Raw genomic sequence first — 23101 nt, forward strand, 5'->3', positions numbered from 1 at the left:
TTCCTCCTCATGCTGTGTGACCAATCTGGATCCTGTGCTGACTAAGATCTTCCCTGTTCACATCTCTGTGTGCTCACCAAAACCTGGAACACATATCCATTGAGTGTGAAGTATCAGCTGAAATAGAGGGATGAATAATTAACATGCAGTCAAGTGCCTGACATTGCACTCTATTCTTTGGTTATCTCGTGAAAATGCAAAAAAACCTCAAGTGTTTTCTGAGCATTAGTAACAGAGATGAGTGCATGAGGGCCGTGCAAACAGACAAATAAACTATTTCAGTTATGTAACACGCGGACGTTTTTTGGAAGCCGTGGCTCGTTGCAGTGGCCGTTTTTTTTCTTTTAAATCTGCATTTCTGTTTGTTTTTCTTCGGTGCGAAACCTGACAAAAACTGCAGCACCGACAGACATGCGGCGCCTCGGCCAGCGCCAGCTTGGTGCGGGTGCTGGTTTGGTTTCAACGCCACAGCGGGCAAGAAGGGGAGATCATGGCACTGCCCCGAGTGAAAGAGAGAGAGAGTGAGGGTGAGAGAGAGAGGTGCAGACAGACTGAGATAAAAACAGAAATAGAGAAGAGAGACCGTTAGCTCGGGTAAGTGGATTATGTGATGTGGAAGGGAAGGAGGGAGGGGCTCTGTCCTCTATCTCCACTGCCGCCGCCGCCACTGCTGCTGCTCTGGTCAAATACTACTCGAATCAAGGCAAAACAAAAACATTTACTCGCTCACCGTCCAATTTTTTGATGTATTTTTTTACTTACTTACACAACCGTCCTTAAAATGTTTGATTTCGCAGGACTAATCGTCTCCTCATGGATGGACTTGAAGCACTCCCTCTGCCAATACTTACTGGGCTCCGGTGCCAGATGGCGAGGGTTTGTTATAACAGAGATACAGAGAAAGTCAGAATCTTACATGATCGCTTTGATGTTTGCAAACACTTACAGTGATTTAAAAGACAAGCGATGATGAAGCCCGTTTGTCAAATGTAGTTTGCCCCTTCCCATGTGTGCTGACATTTTTGCCTGACATCAGACATCTGCCCCTTCATAAAGCTGGGGTAGATGTTCACAACTAGGAATTACGACTCAATTACCCCAGGAATTACCCCATTGCACATTTTCCGAGTTGTCTTGAACACAGCGTTAGTGTGCTCCTTTATCATGCTCACGTTTGCTAATGAGGACTAAACCTTGAGTACAGCTGAGGTTAATGGGAGTGTCATTAGTTTACAGGAGGTGACAAAGCGACAGTGCAATCCCCGAGGGCCGCACCGCGAGCTAGCTAAAAAACCTTTGATGGATTAAACATTAATGAAAATGATCAATACTCACAACAGGAAAATAATAAGACTACCAACGGGAATTTAGAAACTGGAAAAACAGAAAAAAGGAGATAAACACTAAGGGTGGTCCGCCAATTCAAACAACTTGTTAGCGTAGTCTATTTAGCCTATTTAACTTCTACTGCACAACAACCATTTTGGCTATTGGTCTATAAAGTGGCTACTAAGAGATAATGGTGAATGTTATAACAGTAGGAAAAGTGAAAAACTGTCTTAAAGTCAGTGAATTCAAAGTAATGTCAGCCCGCAGCGCAAAAAATGTTGTTAGCAAAAACATTAGCAACGTATTAGCTACTCGTCATAGGCTCCCAGACAGACAGTAGAGTCATATGAGCAAGGGTGTGTTTTAACACACGAGCTCAGTGTTTTAGTCATAACATGAAGACTTTGTTATGTCTTCATTCAAAAGTTGCATTTTTAACAACTAGCTTAACCAGCTAGCACAGCTCCGACTGCGTTTACATGAAGCGTTAAAAGATCTCCAAAGCTTTTATGTAGCGTACTGCGAGCGATCCTTTGAGACTTGGTCGTTTTGATTTTGATTGCATTGGGGTAACGGGGGGGAAATACCTATTAGACTAACAAATAGCTGTGACCCGAGAGGATTAGCACAATAAAGTGTTACTTAAAGCCCATATTTCCATTTGGGTCCCCTATGGAGAGAAAACAAAACAACACAACAGCATTTACTGGAATAGAGTTGGAATAATTTATTTTGAAAGGGAAAAAAAAAGGTAACGTAAATCTCAAGAGTCAGACTATTTGAATGAAATGAAAGGCAACATATGTTTAAAAAGCTATCGGGCGCCATGACAGTTCGACTCTGAAGCTTTATGAATCACCGTGCCTGTACTGGGAATACACTGCTGTTGATATATAAGGGTGAAATTTTCTATGAACTTTTCCACTGAAGCTGCAGCTACATGAGTCAGCCCGCCCACTCACTTGTACAATGGCACATGACTGTATGGGTTACTGTATTCCAGAAGGGAAGGGCAAAAGCACTTCTGAAAATTTGGCTGCGGTGTGTGAACCAGTTGGCCCACAGTCCCTTCAGCTTGTAGGATGCTGTGTCATGTCATATAAATATTAGGAGCTCTGACGGTGGGGAATGGGCAGAGCTGATGTATCAGATCATGACCTGTTCTTCTTGTCTTTTTTCCTCTGTTTGTCTCATAGGACTACACGTTGACCATGTATTTCCAACAGTACTGGAGGGACAAGCGTCTAGCCTACATAGGGATCCCCCTCAACTTGACCCTGGACAACAGGGTCGCCGACCAGCTCTGGGTCCCCGACACCTACTTCCTCAACGACAAGAAGTCGTTCGTCCACGGAGTCACCGTCAAAAACCGCATGATCCGCCTGCATCCAGATGGAACCGTTCTCTACGGCCTCAGGTGGGTTCTCGCTTGGTCGCTCGCAAACAAATACTCCTTTTGTCAATATGTTTGTTGTGAGTAGGCGTCGTGTGTTGCATGTTTGGCTCTCCTGTGTGTTACTTTTTATAACTCAGAAATCTGAGTTCTCTGAATTCTGTGCTTTTATCAGGTTGGTTTATTGATCTTGTTGGCAATGACCGAGTCTGAACGCTGGAGTATTTTAATTGTGAAGGAATCCTAAGACGAAGACCTACGATGAATCGTTTCTAGTATGGTCTGTCTGGCCAAAGTCTTACGTATGTTATTGCTCAATTGTTCCCCAAAACTATCCAAAAAAACACCAGTGTTCCTTCATTTCCATGAATCTGGGTACTCGATACTCAACTTGAGGTGTGTGACCTGACGGTTTGAGACCATGATTGACCTTGAAGGCGTTAGGGTTCAGGTTAGGATCGGGGTTGGGGTTAGATCATTGTATTTTCAGGATGATCATAGGGATCGTGGTATTTAATGTCCTCTTACTTCACATAAACCTCACCGACTTGCAGATCTGCACCATACATAAACAAACCAATGGTTATACAGTCATGTAGCCAACTATATGACTGAACTGATTACTTTATTTGGCTCTTCCTTGGGTGCAAATAATGATTATTTTCATTGTCGCTCAATCCGTCACCTATTTGCCTGACACTTTGATTAGTTGTTTGCTCTATAAAATGTCAGAAAATACTGAAAAATGTCAATCAGTGTTTCCCAAAGCCCAATTATGACGCCCTCCGATGTCTTTTCCCATCCACAACCCAAAAGATATTCAGTTTGCTGTCATAAAGAGGAAAGAAACCAGAAAATATTCACATCTAAGAAGCTGGAATCAGCAGTAATGCATGGATCTTAACAAAAAGATCAGGCGTATTTAGGTGGCTGATATCTACGAGTGAGTACAAAAGGGGAAAACTAATCAATGAATTGATTATTCATTGCCGAGTTACAGCTAGAAGCATGGAGGATGGGGAGCCCACCGCTATACTTATACTAGCTGATTAAGAAATAACACTATTTACTTTAACATGACCAGAGATGTCCTCTCAGTAGATTCTAGATGTAACTACAGTATGTGTTATGTGCCAGCGCACTGCAGCGACTGGGTTTATTCATGTTGTTCGAGCGGTGATGAGCAATTTCTGGGCCATGCAAATGAGCAACACTCCCCACAACAGGCAACAAAGTGAATCTCAGGGTCAAAAAAATGTTCTCAGATGTTTCCCGGTGTCAAGTTAATTCTGTGTTTAAAGCCCTGTTACGGCACCGCGGTTCGCCCAAGCTGAGAACTTGGCAGTTTTTCCGCTGCTGGCCGCCGAGCAGCCAGAGGATTAAGCGTCGTGCTCAAGGGCACCCCGGCATTTGATTTTTTTCAAAAGGAGGGGAGAGTGCAGTCGGAGATCACCCGTGGAAAGGGAGTGTGAGCAGGTTAGCAGGTGCATTAATGCAATGTTAAGCTCGCAGCTGTTGTTTTGATATTTGTTTCATAAAGCCCTTGTTTTGAATTTCCATTGATCTTTTCGACAGGCAGGTTCAGAAGAGTTAGTGTGACCTATGAATATGGATGCATGCTTTGAATTATTAGAGTGCACAGCGAAAAGCGTCTGTGTGTGTTTGTGCGCGTTCTTGCATGCTTGTGTTTGTATCCGTCAGTGTTCATACTTTACAGTCATACAGCCATGCTTGATTATGCAAGTGGAGTTCATAGCACTTAGCCTCGTGGGCTACTTATAGACCTCTCTATGCTTTCAAGAGATCAAAGGCAGAGGGAGATGTGTGACGTGGTGTTTGTGATATGAGCTGTTACATAAATGTATGTCAGGTGAGGCTGAGGAACATGCTGAATACAGATTCCTATCATGGTATCAAAGAAAACGCTCTGTGTTTATTCTGCATGTATGTGTGCTGACGACAGCGCTGCGATTACATTACACAATCGATTAGTCATTTATGCTTTAAAGGGGCAGTATGTAGTTTTGGAGAAGAAATTCAAACTTAGAATTTTAATATTTGCAATGATAATGAGGTAATAATACAAACTCAGATATTTATTTTCCCATAAGCTGTTCTCAGAGGAAAATAAGGTCTGAACACTGTTTGAAGCTAGAAAGGTGGCAGGGTCCACCACATATAAACAAAGTAAGAAAATGGGTTGTCCCTTAAGGTCAGTTTGTTTACTCAGCCATGAAAACAAAGACAGTTTGTTAATTTAGTTTGTTTAGGCATAAACAAATCAGTCAGTAAAGATATTTATCTTCTGATTAAAATGTCTTCCCCAAAAACTACGTAGTGCACTTTTAAAGTGGCAGAAAATAGTGAAACATGTGATAATAAGTTGTCTGTTTTAATGACATTTTCCCAGCTTTTTATAATTTCTTTTAATCTTCTTTTTCACAAGTTAACTTCTAACCGCACGAGTAGCTAGCTAAGAAGCAAAGAAAACTCTAAATCAACCAGCTAACGTTAGGTGCTACCGCTAACACATGCTCTTTTGCTTTGGTGCCGAGCAATAATCCAAGCTCAGAACCCTGCATAGCTAGTTAGCTGGATAGTGGGTAGCATGTGCGGCCTTGTTTAGCTAAAAAAAGAAATATTTTATCTGCATTATCTGTTCAATGTGTTTAATCACAGCAACAGACTCTAGCTCTACCTTAAGAATATTTCGACGTTGTTGCCCTCGCTAAAATGAGCTAACCGGCCAGATTTTGCAGCATTTGTTGAGCTTGCTAGCTTAAGAGGATAAAAAATAATTTTGGGAAAGAATGATGACGCTTTGTAATAAATTAAAAATGAGTTTGAATCCCAATTTAGTGGTTTACACATGTGGTGATTTATGTTAATCATGTCCTATTTAATTATTTAATATGACTCCATAAGCGCGGTCCAAAGAGACATTCAGTTTACTGCCATGAATGACTAATGATCAGACACTCACAATTGCAACACATACAGCTTTAAGTGTATTTTGATGACACTTAAGCGTGGCCATATATTGGAATTACGCAGCGTGTCACAATAACAACAATACGTGTTTATCATACAGACCCACTGTTTTGTTGTCGTAATTTTAGCTGTATAATAATATCACCTAATGGGTTTCCACAGCCTCATCCGAGTCTTAACTGAATGAAGACATCCAGTGGCTAATTGCCAAGCAGCCGGCTTTTAATCAGGGCAGACTTAGCCTAAATCATTTCTGAATTTGCATTTCACTTCGCTGCTTATTTTAACTGTCTGATCATCAGCCGTTTGAGCTCCTGCATCTGATAAAACAAAAGGGATACCTCGTCATGACCCAGTTCGGATGAGCAGGCGCTAAACACTGCCAAAAAAAATGCGTTGCTTTAATAAGATTTTTTATTTGCACAAATTTTCACTTAATCACCGGGTGGAGGGGAGCCAGGTTTGTCGAGGGGGGTGGGGGGGGGACGTGAACTGATGAGAGCGAGGACTGCTCTGTGATCTATGGTTTAATGATGTATACAGTTACACAGTCAGCGTTTTAGCTCGGGGGCGGTGCCATAATCTTATTTTAAGATGACAATGCCAATAGTCTCCGGTTAGATGAAGCCAGCTGAGACTTAATGTGAAGACAAATGGACGTTTAGTTTCCTTCATAGATGATGTCTTGTGAAGTCCTCACCTGCTTTTCTATTTTTAGAATAATAATTTAAAAAGGCAAAAAAATATATAATAGCCACCCCTTCCTTCCTGGCTGCCTTCCTATCCATCTTCCTTTCAATGCGATTTGTGAAAATCACATACAGTTTCTCAAATATTCTCCTCTCCTCCCCCATCTGTGTCTTCTTTTTCCAGGATAACTACAACAGCAGCGTGTATGATGGATCTCAGGAGGTATCCTCTGGACGAACAGAACTGCACTCTGGAGATAGAGAGCTGTGAGTAGAGAGACCTAATGACTGTCAGCACACCAAGCAGAAAACCAACACAGTATATACGAGATGTGACGTGTTGCAGTGTGAGCAAACCTAATCTGAGGTCTGCGTTTGTTCTAAATGTATCTCAGGTGACAGAAGGATAGGATTTACCTATTAAGATAACTATGGCTAATGGCAGAATTCATTAGCTCCCCTTTAAAGGGGTATTCCACACATTTAATATCGCACTTGACTGGTCAGAATTGACATTTTCTTGTCAAATGATGATCTTTTGCTCATATTTACCATGCCTTGACTGGCAAAAAATGTTGATTTTCTTTTTAAAATGCACACGAGATCAGACTTAAACTGGATCAGATATCATATAAACTGAAGAATCAATTTTACCCTGCACTGTCATTTCTCCTTTTAGTTTCAGAGAGACGGCAATTTCTGTACCCTTCTATATTTAGCCGGTAGTTACATGGGGCTACTCTTTTTATCTTTCATCAAAACAATCCAAGGAAATACAGGTTCCTATGATCCCTTGTGACTGAAGACTAAAACAGGATGTTGAGAAAAACTTCCACTGAAGTCTCATAGTCTGACCGATTTGGAAAAGAAACGCTGTGAGGGGAAATCATAACATCCCGCTGTGGTCATTAATGGGTTTTAAAGTTTGGGTAGCGCTCGTTAAGGCTGGAAAATGAATCAAAATAGCAATATGGCCAAGTGCAATATCCAAATCGCAAGAAGCACACTGTCCTGACCAACAAATCTTGTTCTCCTGATGTAAAAAAGTTTGGTTTAGACCCTAACAAATGTCACATCATCGTGATTTTAATAGTTTTTCAGTAAAAATGAAAAATGTGATCGCCATCGTGTATCGTACTGCAATCACAATATCTGTCAAAATCCTAAAAACTTTTTTTTTTTAACCATATCTCGCAGCCCCAATGCTAATGTTCTACTATCAGCCAACCTACTGCAGCAAACGTCAGCTAGCGGCCTTCGAGACGCCTCCAGAGTGCTCCTGCTTCACACTGTAGCCTTTTAATCAGGGACTGATTTACACCTGATACACTGTTGGGATAGTAAACAAGGATTAGGATTATCGCAGACACTTGGATCCTGTCGGCGTCCCCTGTGGGGTTCGTTTGAGCTAATGTCAGCCTCTCAGATACAGTTAAGAATAGAGCACATTTCAAGATCTTTTCACTATAGTTTCTTGTGTTGGAACAGTTGAAGAAAATACAGTAAGTGAAGCCGGAGCTTCTAAGGACACAGGAAATGTCAGCTATTTTTGAATTCTTTTGACATTTTTTTGAACTCAAGTGAACCCATTAACCGACTCGCTTTTCAAAGCAACGTCTGGTTCTTGGAAACAACTTCAAACAGGCTTTTTTATTTTTTTTCCTTCTTCTTCTTCCCCAAATGACAGCCCAGTTGGATGATCAGCAACACTGCATATCTTGGTCTCCAGTGATGGTTAGACAGATGGTTACACCTTGGTGTACGTGTGTGTGTTTCTCCTTGTGCAGATGGCTACACCACAGACGACATCGAGTTCTACTGGAAAGGAGGCGAGTCGGCCGTGACGGGGGTGACGCGGATCGAGTTGCCTCAGTTCTCCATTGTCGATTACAAGCTGGTGTCCAGGAACGTAGTCTTTTCCACAGGTAAACGCCGTGCTCTACTGTAATGTGTAATGTTTTTGGCGTCGGCTGCCGTGAACTGCATTTCCTTTGGGAATAATACATGACGGGCTGACGAGTGGTTGTTACATTTCAGATGATATTGTTCATATCAAGCGCTGGCCTATTTTCAAGCTGATTATTTAATCAATTTCTGTAGCAAACAAATCCGTGCCAAAGCTTGATCTGTTGATCTTAAATCCTCAGAGCCAAAGTTGTGTTTGTCAGTGCTTCTAATTGGGTTGAAGTGAGGAAATGCGCTGCCTTTGAAGTATCCCTCAAGTAGCGGCGGCTGATGCGAGGATGCTGGAGTGGTGCTGAAAACCAAAACACGCCGTAAACGCCGTGATTTACAGAGCAAATTGTGTCCACAGCCGGATGGTCCTTGACCCTGAGAGGTGACGAGGGAGTTAATGGGTTGGTTAACACGCTGACATTAACAAATTGTGGCTGAAGACGCCGATCAATTCAATCAATCGATACAATCAGTCAGTGTGACAGTAGGAAATTGATCGTCAAGTGCCTTAAAAACAAACCTTAAAGGTCCCATATTGTGTTCATTTTCAGGCTCATACTTTTATTCTGGGTGTCAACTAGAAAATGTTCAAAAAACACATTAGTTTTCTCATTCTGTTCATTGCTGCAGCACCTCTATTCACCCTCTGTCTGAACGCGCTGTTTTACTGTCTCTTAAAGGGCCCCCCTCCTGAAAAAAATCCAAGTCTGCTCTGATTGGTCAGCTCTCACAGGCCTGAGCAGGCACCACCGAACATGTTTCAACATCAACTCGGCCATTGTTTGTGCAACCATGGCTGTGCTGGGGGGCGGTGACTGTGTAGTTGTGACATCACAACCTTAAAGAAGGACGACATGGAAGTGTTTGTTTGTACAACATGGAACATTTAAATATTATTCTGCAGCATTAAAGGAGCGATATGTAAAAATATTAGCTGAAAAAAATAATTAACAGAATGTGAATAACAGTTCTGACCTGATTATGTTAATGTACTGTGTTGTAAAGATATCGACTGAAGTTAGCATGCTAACCAGCTAGCCCTGACCCGTCCAGGTCTAAAGCTCCTGTGCTAGCAGTGTAAACATCAACACCTCCCTGGTTCTCCAGACTACAATTCCAGCATGTTAGCTGCGTGGCTAACTGAGCGAACAAGCTGACGGCAGCTGCAGTCGGCAGCAGTGAGTGGTTACTCTAGCGATACACTGCTCTCCATTTATTTTGAATTTGACAGGTGGTCAATTCTTACATGCTGCACCTTTAACAGTCAAGACTCAGCTAATCTGCTTCATGTGGACTCTGATTGACAGTGCTGGCAACATAAACACCCACACAGCTGTCATCACATTGTGATTCAAATGTCGCTCTCTTCTGATCGGTGCGTACGTGGTAAACATCAGATGGTATATTTCATGGTGAAATAAAAAAAAAATCCAACGCCATAATTTAGAAAAACTGCAGTAGTGTTACAGAGTTTCAATGGCCTTCAAACCCCGGCTGAATATTTACTGATTAAGAATATAACATGGAAGCTCATGAAAAATAAACGCTTACACAAGAACGAGGTTGACGCTGGAGTGGTCATTAACTGGTGTTGTGAAACACATCAATCAAGAGTTATTTATAGGTTCACAATGGCCATTTTCTTTAGAGCTTTTCATCTCTCAGGGCTACTAATCAGAAGACACGGTGACAAGTTACCGTACGTGAAAAACATTTGCATGATCAAGTTCCAATTAATTTCTCGTCACTAACTTGGAGAAGTGTCGAAAAGTAATTCGACAGCACGACTGCTCCCAGGGGTGTTCTGATACACGCCGTGAACTTTGGTTTTTATGTGTGTTACACAGAGGTCCTAAATTAATCTGATTTTTATGTTCATTTAGCGCTGGTTGCAGAACTTTATTGACGCTCCCTAACTAGCAGCCGTATAATCTGGTCAGCGGAGACGCATTCAGAGAGGCAGCTTTCTCCGCAGCCGTGCCGGGAAAATAAAAGCTGTGTGACATTTAGTAAACAGCATCATTTCTCACTGAAGTTATGCTCATGAGGAGGAGCCACACCCAGTCTGAATAGGACATCCACAGTAAATTATTCTTTTGTTTGCTTTTTTTTGGGGATATTTTTAACATTTCTATTGAGGCTGCAGTCTTCTCATCCTTTGCTTTCGCCCTCATTTCCACCGTCTGTGCCTTTATCTCGCAGTGTTGCACATGTGCCGCTTAGCGTTTACCACCATTTCCTGGCTGCGGACAGTACATGTCTCTGCCTTCATGTGTGAATCACATGCGAAGCGCTCCGGAGTGCGTTTGTTTGTGAGAAGTGGCGCGTCCCCTGTGTGTAGGGGGGGTGACAATTAAAGTTTAGTGTCCACTGCTCTGCTCTCATGCTCTTGGCAGGATGTGTGAAGCACATCAAAGGCTCCCTGCGAGGCTGGCTAATGACCAGGTTCCTCCATTACATGTGCCACTAGCCAGCCTTTAATTCAGCCCCCTTTCTTCCCTCTCTTTTCCTTTCAGTCCCTGTCTTGGTATCTCTGTCACCCTCTGCCGCTTCTTTTGCTTCTGTCCTCTTATCCTCCTTCACTGAATATGTTCCTCTCTCATGTAAGAGGTGTGGTTGGATGCCAATTACCCTGCTCTTTAAAAAGGAAAACAGCCCAGGATTCCGGGAATCATATATTCATGTGGAATGAGGCCCGCAACATCAATTATTCCCCTCTAAGCACACATCCAAACACTGCCTGTTTGTGTGTGTACATACAGTAAGCATGTGCATATGCAAAATGAATGCATGCATGACCGGACAACGCTGCCGTGCTGGTGACATTTAAGTGTGTTGTTTGCGCATTCATCAATGCCATCACCTTTTTTTGTCTTCATCCTCTCTTTCATCTCTATTACGTCAGGATAGCTGCAATAATAACCTCTTTAAATGTGACGCCTATATGTCATGTTTTATGCCTTTATTTGAGCCCTTGGTGCCCAGAAAATATCTGGCTATGCTACGCAGATAAAGCAAATTAAAGGGACAATGTTAGTTGAAAATGATCAACTGAATGTGAAGAAATAGCAGTTTTGTAGCAAAGTATGATATCTGTGTATTGTGTTGCAGAGATGTCTACTGAAGTTAGCATGCTGGTCCGTCCCAGTCCGAAAATCCTGCGAGCGGTGTAAACACCAACACTCCCATGCTGGACCACTAGCTGCACGGCTAACCGAGCTAATTAGCTAATGGCAGCTACAATTAGCAGCAGTTAGCAGTTACTCTGGTGACATGCTGCCCCCCTATTTGTTGAGTATGATATTGACAGGTGGCCAATTCTTACATATTGCACCTTTAAGCTAATGCTTTCTTCATGAGCTAGTTGAAAACGACACATAAGTGCTTTTAAATCATTGTGGCATGAAGTTGTTTGACTGATTAGCTTAGCCTACGCACTTTGACAAGCAAGGCAGAGGTTATATTATATATTTATATATAATATAATATATATATATATATATTTGGGCTTCATTATTCATATTTAAACATTTTCACTTTTAAATCTGCAAAACAAAAGTCTTTTGGGAAGAGGAACAATGTTTTTGCTGAATGTAAAGCTATCTTGGATAAGGAGGCGCTAACGTTAGCTTACACCTTGATAGCTCTTTCGACGTGTTTCCACTTTCTTTTGGTTATGCTATTATGAACGAGGCTTTTTAACTCTTAAATTATAGTAAGATAACGCTCTTTGGCCTTGGGTAAGGTTACTATACAGTAGATAGTAAGCTAGGTAGCTGGACATGCTAACGTTTGCAGCTTACATTGGCGCAGACAGCACAGTTTAATCCCTCTTGCTCTTGTGTTTTGGTTTCAGAGAGGCCAAAAACCATTTAAAAAAGAAAATAAGCCTGATTGTTGCTGAACCAGATTGCCTGGAGAGAACACATATGGGGTCAGTGTCTCTGTCAGAGACACGTTTCACTGCCAGTGGTTACAGCACAGTCTGTCGTCGCACGTGAAGCTTCGCTGCGACACCCCTGCCAGGAGGGCGACAAAAGAGACGAAGAAGAGCGACAGCAGACCTCCTACTCCTCAGCGCTCCCCGTCTACCCATCCGCCCTCCCAGACTCTATTCTTCTGCCGTCATCATCCACTCAACTTTTATAATCATCCCCGCGTCCCCGTCTCTCCATCCTCCCTCGCCTCCTCGGCCTCACACATGGTGTTCCTCCCACTCGCGCATGTTGTTTGGTGTAGCAGTTACAGCCAGTACAGTTCTACACCCACACGCAAGTGAACCTCGGCCCACTCGTTTCTTAAGCCCACTTCTGCATCTGCTACTGCGGAGATACCGGGTTCTGTTTTAGGCTGCGGGAGCTGCCGTTACGGATGCAATCAAAAGAAGTGAATGGGATATTTTAAGACCTGTGACAATCTGTTCTCAGTTACACACTGTAATGAGGTGTGTGTTTAGCATGTGTCGACCGTGTTCACGCCTGCCAAACTGTTTAAGATGATTCAAATACAGGAAGATTTTCTGACTTAAGAAGTAAGACATTTGTATATTTGCACCAGCTTTATAACACGCTTGACACGAGCTGATCTTTTGGTTTAAAGAAGAAGAAATTCTAACTCAGAATTTTAATGATTGATGAGGTAATAATACTGAGAATTATTCATTTTTCCCATAAGTGGATAAACAAGCTGTTCTCAGAGGAAAATAAGGTCCCCAGAACACTGTTTGAAGGTAGAAAAGGTGGCAGGGTCCGCCAAATATAAACAAAAAATCAGTCAATGAAGATCTGTCTCTGCTAAAACTACATAGTGCAACTTTAACACGCACGTAGTCTGACGTTTAAAAAGGTATGGGAAGGCATTTAAGCAAAAAATGCACAGCTCTCCCTCTTGTTTATCCCAAACAAACTCATGCTGCTGCTGGAAGTGTAAAACATTATACATACTGTGTTTGTATTTGTGTATGCCAGCAGATTATTATAGACTTTTCCCCCCTCCGGGTGTTTACAGCAAGTAATAACTGCACCAGCCGGAGTTGCTCTCATTATGTAAAAGGCATCGATAAACAATATTTATTATAAAATGACCTGATAATGGTGCTTGATAAAAGTTAAGGGATCACCAAAGTTATGACAAATCATCCTCTGGGAAACATGAATGTGTGTCCCCGATTTCACGACAGTCCATCAAACATATACCGAGACAATTCAGTCCAAATTATAAATGTCAACCTCGTGGTGGCGCTGGAGGAAAACTCCGGGGATCACTAAAGTCATCAGGATACATCATCTGGGGACCATGATTGCCTGTGCCAGTCTATCATGTAGATATAGAGAAATTGTGCATCATCAGCCAAAACTTTAACCTGGTGGTGGCGCTAGAGAAAAGTTAGACAATTAACAACATCATTAGGATTCATCCTCTGGGAACGGTGAATGTCTGACCCGGATTTGACTCGGATTTGTACCCTTCTAGTGTTTGTTGAGATATTTAACAACAATGTCACCCTGCTGGTGATTTTTTAGTTGGGGGGATAACGCAAATTTATTTGTTTTGTCCCTCTGGGAACCATGAATGTCTGTACAAAATGATAAGGCAGTCCATCCCAGAGTAGATGAGATATTTCAATCTGGACCAAAGTGGTGTGTAGACCCATACATTTTCATGCGCCTCTATATTGGTCCTCTGGTTCCTGACATCCTTCAAATGTCAATTATATCAGTCAGTAGCGGTTATAGTAGATAATAACATTTGATGGAACAGGCCAGCCCTTCACAATAACATGTTGGGATTTTATTGCTATCTATCATACAGCTGGCACAGAAACTCAATGAGATTGTGTGGGTTTTTTTTTTTTTTTTTTTATCTTTCCACAGCGACTCTCTATCCAACTAAGCATGCGGTCGATTGGACCCCACGCTCTCCACAAGTAGCTTTGGCTGAAACCCACGGATTGGAAATTACGGCGTAATGGCCCCCACTTCTCCTCCAATATAAACCAAAAATGGAAAAATAGCTAAGAATAGTGGGAGTAACGAGCCGTAGATTCAATCCATAAAAGAGCCGTACGCTGGGAGATTGATGAGAAATCATGCGCCGGTCGTATATCAGCCCCGTGCACGCGCACACGTACGCTCGTACGCTGTTGGTATTCCAGGTCATGGAGAAGTAATGGCAGAAATGCGCTCTCATGGCAGAGCTTTGCGACAAATGATTTTTAATTCTTGACTCTGAGCACCAAAGGCGCTGCTCCATCCATTTATAAAGCCATTACGTAGTAATGCTGAATCCCTCAGAATCATTGTATGAATGATGGAGGTGGATGAGATGTGGAGAATTGATAAATAAAAAAAAAACGTGCTGAAATTTTTATCGCCGTCCTGAATATTGTGTCACATCATCATAAAAATAAGGTTACAGCTTTTTGTGTGTGTGTGTTGGAGATAGTTGGTGTGCGTTTGCGCTAGTGAAGGGGATACTTGTTACCATGGCAATAAATCCAGCCCATGCTGTCGGGGTTGTCATGGAAACTGAAACAAAAACACAAGGTGTCCCTGTGTGCTCCTATGAATGATATAAGTTTGACGTTGCATTCAAAGTCAAGGTTTTAATGTTTCAAGATTTTTTTTTATCAGTTGAACCTAATTCGTAGTTTAATATTATGCGACCCTAAAAAGAAAAATCAAAACAAAAAGACTTAAACGCTTCTTTCTTTGTCTGGTCTTTCCTCAGGTGCCTACCCTCGTCTGTCTCTGAGCTTCAAGCTGAAGAGGAACATCGGCTACTTCATCCTGCAGACATACATGCCATCGATCCTGATTACCATCCTCTCCTGGGTCTCCTTCTGGATAAACTACGATGCGTCAGCAGCCAGAGTGGCACTAGGTAAAGAAGCAGCTAAGGGAGCAGGTATTTGGCTTTCCCAGATGAGGCCAGGGACCAGAGTGGGCCGCAAACCTCCCTGCTGGATTCCCAAAAGTGATGTGTTTTCATGAGCACAGTGAGAGGCTGAACTTGGTATTACTTGGAGCTTCGGGGGAATGCCTTGGAAAATTGGTGCACCAAATTGAAATGGATTTGAACAACATTTCTGTTTTTTTCTGCTGGAGAGGGAAAAGGGAAATGAGCTAATCAATTTTACTTTAAATCACATGAATAATGTAGCAGAATTATTGCGTTTTTTAAAATCCATTTTTCTTCTCCGTGAGGCAAAAGCATAAATACACAACCTTGACTCCAACCAAACTAGGTCATACCTTGCGTGTGCAGTCACTGTGGTCAACGAGAGGCCTCCGGGAGCTATAAAAACATCACGTCTCTAATGAGCATAATTTTCGCTTCTTATGGAGGAGCGCCCGCGTGGGCGCAGGGGCCTACTCACCGTGGGGCTCGTAAACAAGGCAGAAATGGAAGCAGCAGGTTCGTAATCATCGTGATTCCTCGCAGGAGGTCGCGGCGCGGGGTTGTCTTTGATGAATATTGAAGCAGGTAGCAGGTAGATGACATATAAATACCTTGGAGGGAATATGTACACAGAAGGTTGTCGAGACAAGAGCCTGTAATGCAATTAAGACAATAGACTTTCCCCTGCAGCTACACTTAATAGCAAGGTGAATTTTTAATTGCCAAGCACAAGGGTCCTATCAAAGCAAAGGCAAAACATAGATTATACTGGTGCTGTGTATATAAGTGATAGCCATCATTAACAAAGTGTAAATCTGTAGTTAATCAAACTTAAGTTAATTGTTCTTTGACTGTTAACAATGAAAAGCTTTAGAAACCGTTTATGAAGCAACTGTTAAAGGTGCAGTATGTAAGGTTTTAGTTGATAACACTCTTTATTATAAATTACCTATAATTATCATCAGAATGCAAAGAAATAACAGTTATGACATTATGATGACTGTGTATTGTGTTGCAGAGCTATCTGCTGAAGTTAGCATGCTAACCAGCTAGCCCTGACCTGTTCTTGGCCAAAGCACCTGTGCTACCAGTATCAGCACTTCCAACGGTGGTCCCAGTCCGGACCGCTAACCGCTCTGCTAACTAAGCTAACGAGCTAACAGAGGCTACAAATAGCATTTTTGTCATTTGTTTAGGAAAAAATGGTCATTCAACAGTGGCTCAAACATTGATTGACTGATTGACAATCAAAACAGATCTGCAACTTCAGTGTGGCATCTTACTGGATAAAACTAAATAATGAACAAGTCACCTTTATAGCTGAAGCAATAAAAGAGCATTACGCATCTTCATTTTTTACTGACTAACAGCACTCATTGCTTTCGCAAAATTCCCAAAATTGCCTCTCTGCGGAAAAAAAGGCAATTTTATCAGCTCCCTGAGAAAAAAAACAAAACAGAAACACTTTCTCAGCCAGAATCACACGTCTACTCCCCCCTCATCCTTTCAGTCTCTGGTGTGGGCTCTGCTTTGTGCTGCAGATCTCCTCAAATCGGGGATGCAGCTGTGAGACTGCCACTATTAGCTCATTTTCAATTTCGACCTATTTTTTGTCTCGAGTCGAGGCAACTGCAGAAAAAAAACCTATCCCACGTAGAGTAAGTAGGATGTGGCAAAAGGAATGACTGTGGCCAGGGCTCTCCTGCCTAGCATTATTAATATAGCCTCACCACAATAGCATTTGTTTGGTTTGTTTTTGGCTTGTTCTGCTTATCAACATCGGTGTGAAGGCGTTGTCGGTACACAGTTTCACGCTTAACTTTGTCCATGTAACCAGGAAACCGAACGCTTGCATACGCTTGTTACGCATGCTACAGCTGATACACACCAACTGGTACAGTCCCAAATCTTCTGGGTAAAACTAACGACAGAACTTCTGTTCCGTACGTGCTAGTCGACATAAATAGACTACTTTGACCAGAAGTGTTTGGGTCAAAGGTTAAATGCTTCACGGCAGACATGCATACCATTACACCCCTAAAATCTGGCCTATTGATCTCCGCTTTGGTCCATAGATCATCTTCTTATGGATAGATAATGGAGCAGTAATGACCTTTACACATCATAATGCTTTTTGCACAACATGCCTTGATCCATTACCTGTCATGCACAGGCACATGCAGCTGGTTAGAGAGTAGGATGGATATCTAAATGGCAGCAGTGTGCGTCTGTTTTACATCCACCATTACGTGCCTGCTTGAACTAGTTGGCAATCTTTCATTAAGGCATGCATGCAATATCTGGTCATTACAGCATGCCTCTGAGTATACACTTGTATTTGCTTTAGTGTGTGTGTGTGTGTGTGAGGGGATGTGTGTGTGTGTGTGTGTGAAGTCTTGCTAGCTGCAATATCCGGCGTGTGCCTGCTCAGCTGAGAGGCAACCGGAGGTCCATTCACTTCTCCTGATGGATCGTTACGAGCTTTCAGCAGGTATCTTGATGGTGGGGAGTGTGGATGTGTGTGTGTGTGTGTGGGGGAATGCGTGTGCGCGAGTGTGCCTCCCTCTGTGTGTGCAAAAACCTGCCAGTAAGCGCAGTGTAATGATCAGGGAGAAATCAATTCAAGGAGGCAGCAGGCAAACAATTGAATTGTTTGAAGGAGAATCTCATTTTCCTGAGCAATTTCCAAGGATCGCAAAAGTTACAAATGACCTGCTCGCGTCCTAATCCGGTTGCAACCCTTTTCCCACAGTCGTGCCCTTCGTTCGTAATCAAATCATATGAACAGCTGAGGTGTGGGCATTAGCTGTAATAGCGTGGGAGCACTTTTAGTGTAATGGTAGACACAAGTTTGCTGCGTGTTCCTTCCAGGCCTTGGAAAACCTCTTTCCTCCCGACCGCAGACTCCCCAAAATGACAAGTGTCGAATTATCATGCATGCTAACGAGATAGCTGACAATTTGTCCTGTCTGCGAAGTGATGGATGGGAGCGCTCAATTAGCGCTGCTTTGATTTACCGCCCATGCCTCTATTCTCGCAGTTAACATTCATCGCCGTTTCCCCCTCGCTTTATTGCATCCTACATGATACCTTTTTCCTTTCTGTAATGTTGAGCTGTGTTGCTAATGGCCTATTGGCTCGCGATTAGAGGAGATTTGATTGCTGTGTGCCTTTGTTCCAGCTGTAAAAGGTGGAAAAGAGACTGAGGGACATATAACCGGAGAGAGAAAGGAGGGGGAGGGGACGGAAAGAGGTGCAGCGCGAGCAAAGAGGGGAAACCACCTCTAAAGGATGGTGAGATCTGGTGGTGGCGGTAGTGGTGGTGGTGTGGGGGGAGTACAGGAGAAATGAAGAGGGAGAGGGGGAGAGATTGAGGCAGAAAGAGATATAAAAGGGGGAGAAGCAGAGAACAATGGGTGAGAGAGACAGGAAAAGACAGCGAGAGAAAAAGCCTATAAAACTATATTTCTCCCCGGAGAGAGTAACGGCCGTGCTGAAAAAGGAGGGGAGGCCCACGGGCGCATGGCCCCCTTGATTAAATTGTCCGAACGGGGGAGCGAGGGAGCGAGGGAGGAGGAGGAAAAAAAGAGAGGAGGAGAGAAGGAGGAATGGAGGGGAGGGAGTGAAGGACAGAGAGTAATGGCGCTGCTGAGAGAACACCTATAAAGAACAAGGCTGTCGTTAAGCGGGAAAAAAAAAAAAACCTGGAGATCGCACCGGCCAATCGGGGCAGAGGCACGGAGCATGTGCACGTGCAGGCAGGGCTAGTTCACATTCACACCCGCTTCACACACACACACACACACACACACACACACACACGCGTGAGTGGTGTTAGCCTTGTAATGTGCCAATAAATCACACTAAGGGCTAGATTGACCTTAGCTATCCCGCTCCCTCTTCCCAACCCCTTGACTGTTTCTTGTCTCCTCACCGTACTTTATGACACGCACACACACACACCCCACGAGCCTCGTCCGTGTGTGTCGCACTATGCGAGCGGCCCAAGCTACTGATAGGCTCCATTTATTTCCAGCACGGGTGGATAAAGTAGCAGAGATATATCTGCCGTGTACCTCAAATGAGATGAGATATGGCGTTATTGCGCCGCAGGAGGTCAGGGTTTGCATGATTGTGAGTGAGGGTGGTGTTTATTGGCTGCAACTTGTGAAACATACAACGTCACACAGTACATGCAGGACATGGGAGCTGAGCACAGAGCTGCAGAACACATGATGGAAGTGCATTTGCTCAAGTACTGTACTTACAGTTTAAGGTATTGTACTTTACTTGAGTATTTCCATTTTCTGCTAAATATTGTACTTTTTACCCCACTACATTTACTTGATAACTTTAGTTACTAGTTACTTTGTGATTGCAGCATCACACTTTTAAATTAATTTATTATATATACACTTGAAAATGCTGAATACCAGATCAGATAATCAGTCAAGTATATGCTTTATACACTTTCAACACTCAAGTACATTCATTGCTTAATCACATTTAATATTCAACACTTTCTCACTCCCAAGTTGTCTAATGATTAATAATAATTAATCTTCAAACTACTCGGTTAGGTTTAGGCTCTGGAAGTAATTGGTTAGGTTAAGGAAAAGATCAAACTTTGGGTTAAAAATATATATCGCATTTACGTACATCAACTTACTTGACTTAACATAAATTAAAAACAAATCACTCTTGGTCACAAACGGGACACTAACTCCAGTCCCCTGAGGGTCCAGTCAATGACCCACCCAACTGCCACCTGACCCAAATTACTGCACTAGAGGGCTGCTTCGATAAGTGAAGCTGGAGGGTTAACTACCGTGTCAAACGTGAAGGCAGCTGTATTAGAAGCATTTGGAGTGAGAACAGGCTGCAATATCAGATCCTTTAAGACTTCGTAATAGTATATTATATATAATATTTTAGCACAATGTCTTTACTTATACTCAAGTATGACTTTGGGGTATTTTTTACACTTTCAGAACTGCAATGAATAGTTGACTGAAAGGAAATTGATTCTTGATAATTGATTCATTGTAAAAGTTATTCAATAAAGTTATTTTTCAAGCAAAAATGTCAAACATTTGCTGGTTCGAGCTTCTTACATGAAGGATTTGCTGCTTTTTTCCCCATCACTCGTGATACTTTGGTTTCTGGACTGTTTGGACGAGGAAGCAAGTTGGTTTGGGAATCTTCGACTTTTGCAAAGCTTTTGTCACAATTTCTTGACTTTTTCAGACTAAACGATTAATTGATTAGTCATGACAATAATCATCAGTTTTATCAATAACAAAAATAATGTTTGGTTGCAGCCCTGTAAAACATTTGCTACTCGTTTTCTGTATTTGGCTGGATTTTCTGTTGTGGCAGTGTATTTCAGTTTCAGCCTACCATAGACATATATCAAACCTCAGACAGTCCAATTTCCCTTCATTTATTTGTCTATAATTTCATATGTCTCTCTTAAGGTCACACACACACAAGGTGCGAAGGTGCCTTTACTGGGAGATAGCGAGTAACCACGCCGCTCGGTACCCCTTGTGGTTAAGGTTACTCAGAGCTGCGGGCTAGATACATGCAGCACTATTCTAATGAGTTATTTCTGCTTGATGACCGAGGGGCAGTTGGAGGGTTTCGAGGCAGGCCTTTGAATTTCAATGAAGCAGAGGTTACGCACTCACCTAACCAGTGCAAGTGTGTTCATGCAAGTAAAATAAGATCACACATGAGAGTGATCAGGGAAGTGTTTCATAAGAGTGCTCAAGGAAAACGAATGTGCTGTTTCTGACACTTCAATGAGGCAGAACCTTATTTTTTTTTTCCTCTGCTGTGTCAATCCTGCTCTTAACAAACAGGAAAAAGCTGCAGAAACATGTTTTTCTATAAAAAAATATCCTTGTTTCTATAGTAACATCTGAGACATCTGTTGGAGTTTTTCTTCAACATGACCTTAAGGTTACTGACAAGATAACAGCAGCTGCTGAGAGTGGTGGGGTGCTCCTGTAAGACGGGCTCATGCCAGACAGGTTTGGACTAATTAAGCGTCAAATTTACCATCCAAGATAGATTGCCAAGGCTGGTAATGAGGAAGCTTCGGAGCATAAACATTGTTCGTTTCACGTTTTATCTTTTAAGATGATGCTGTGTGATCTAAACAGGTAGAATTCACAGTACTTTTTGACTGAAAACCTCATTTGAGAGACGTGGAGAGGGATCGGAAAGAGGATGCAAAATATTTGTCTTTTAATTCTGAGATAATTTTTTTGAAAAAGGACACAATGATATGTATCAGCTGAAATAAATTAGCTTTCATTGTTGCATATTTGGTCATGTATATTTAAGCACCTAGATCGGCTTTATAATTCAAAAAACTTTCTTCAAGCTGGGACCTTTAAAAATACCATGTTTGTCTTTATCCTTCTCAAAGGGATCACCACCGTGCTGACAATGACCACGATCAACACCCACTTGAGAGAGACGCTGCCCAAGATCCCCTACGTCAAGGCCATCGACATGTACCTGATGGGCTGCTTCGTCATGGTCTTCCTGGCCCTGCTGGAGTACGCCTTCGTCAACTACATCTTCTTCGGGAGGGGCCCTCAGATGCAAAAGAAGCTGGCGGAGAAGGCAGAGAAGGCCAACAACGAGAGGGCGGCCAAGTACGACGCGGCGAGGGTGAGTTGTTGCTCGGACCTGTGGATGAATGGATTGAAGATTGCATCAAAAAGTATATGTTAATCAATAAATGTACCTTTTTTCCTCTTGATAGCAGAAGCAGCGAAAGGAAATGAATGCATTAATTATCACATTATTCATAGGCATCTGTATCCCCCGGTGGAGCCTTCAGTAGATCAAATATGTTGTTTCTTTTTTTAAGTAAATCGGTTTTCAGGTGTTTGTTCACCACATGTGGCTGAATATTCTCATCTCCTCAGGAGGCAGGTAGTCGGACCGCGTCCCTAAAGCGGTCCAATCAGGTTAAAGGTCTTCGCCACTCACGCTCGGTGAGTTGTTTGTTCAGTGAGACTCTTCAATCTCCTTGAGTCAACTCTGCCATCGCCATCAGCTGACATGGATGTTTTTTTCATTTTCTTTTTTTGCCTCAATGCAAATTATTTCCCCCATCCATGGAATGAATCAAGCGACAGCAGACATCTTCATGACATTGCCATATTCTCAGGAGAATTCATTTCGACTTTGACTTTTGTCATCGCGTTTTTTTTTTTTTTTCTGCCTGCATTGAAATGATGCTCTTGCTCGCTCTTGCATTTTAAAGTCGGTGTTCAGATATGAATCTGTTTTCTTCTTTCAGGGGTCATCCTGAATGCATGCCGTCTGTGTACCGTCTCTCACTGGAATCATCATTTCTCACACAGCTTTCATAAAGTGACATTTGCTCATGTAGTGAAGCAGTCTGACTTTCAGTGGGTAGTCAGTGCTGAGGTCTCCCGTCATGCATCTTTGCTGCTGGAATGTGTATTGTTGGATAATATTAATAAGTTCTAGCTTACATAATTTAGCATATTTGGCGAAACTGCAGGGAAATTACAGAAAGAGATGGAGGTCTTGGTGAAGTCTGAGTACTAGCCAACTTACAGCTAACAGCTGTACTGTTAATAAATTGGCATTTTGTGGTGCCTAACCAGACAAATGATCCAGCTGTCAAATGTCATGTAAAAAAGTACAAATTTCTTCTGCCTTCTGGCTGAGCACAGCTTTCAGAGGTTTCATTAAAATAGCGAAATGTTGGACTTCCACCACTGCTACATTTGCATGAATGATCACCATTGACCATTGTCCTTGATATGTTTTGTGGTGCAGACATCATAAGGCA

General features: G+C 42.5%; 1 protein-coding gene across 2 annotated transcripts in view; it reads left to right on the top strand.

Annotated features, from left to right (window-relative positions):
• Positions 1-23101, top strand: part of LOC311253298 (gamma-aminobutyric acid receptor subunit beta-3-like) — a 40318-nt gene that overhangs the window by 11899 nt on the left and 5318 nt on the right. The window contains exons 4-9 of one of the 2 annotated variants that reach the window (XM_084347163.1): positions 2526-2746; positions 6587-6669; positions 8190-8327; positions 15088-15240; positions 21695-21942; positions 22203-22271. In XM_084347163.1, the coding sequence (XP_084203289.1) occupies positions 2526-2746; positions 6587-6669; positions 8190-8327; positions 15088-15240; positions 21695-21942; positions 22203-22271 (912 nt within the window). The remainder of the gene's footprint in view (positions 1-2525; positions 2747-6586; positions 6670-8189; positions 8328-15087; positions 15241-21694; positions 21943-22202; positions 22272-23101) is intronic. The other variant, XM_084347164.1, reaches the window with a different exon arrangement.

The sequence above is a fragment of the Pagrus pagrus genome (assembly GCF_965226575.1).
Source record: "Pagrus pagrus genome assembly, chromosome: 24".
NCBI lineage: Eukaryota > Metazoa > Chordata > Actinopteri > Spariformes > Sparidae > Pagrus > Pagrus pagrus.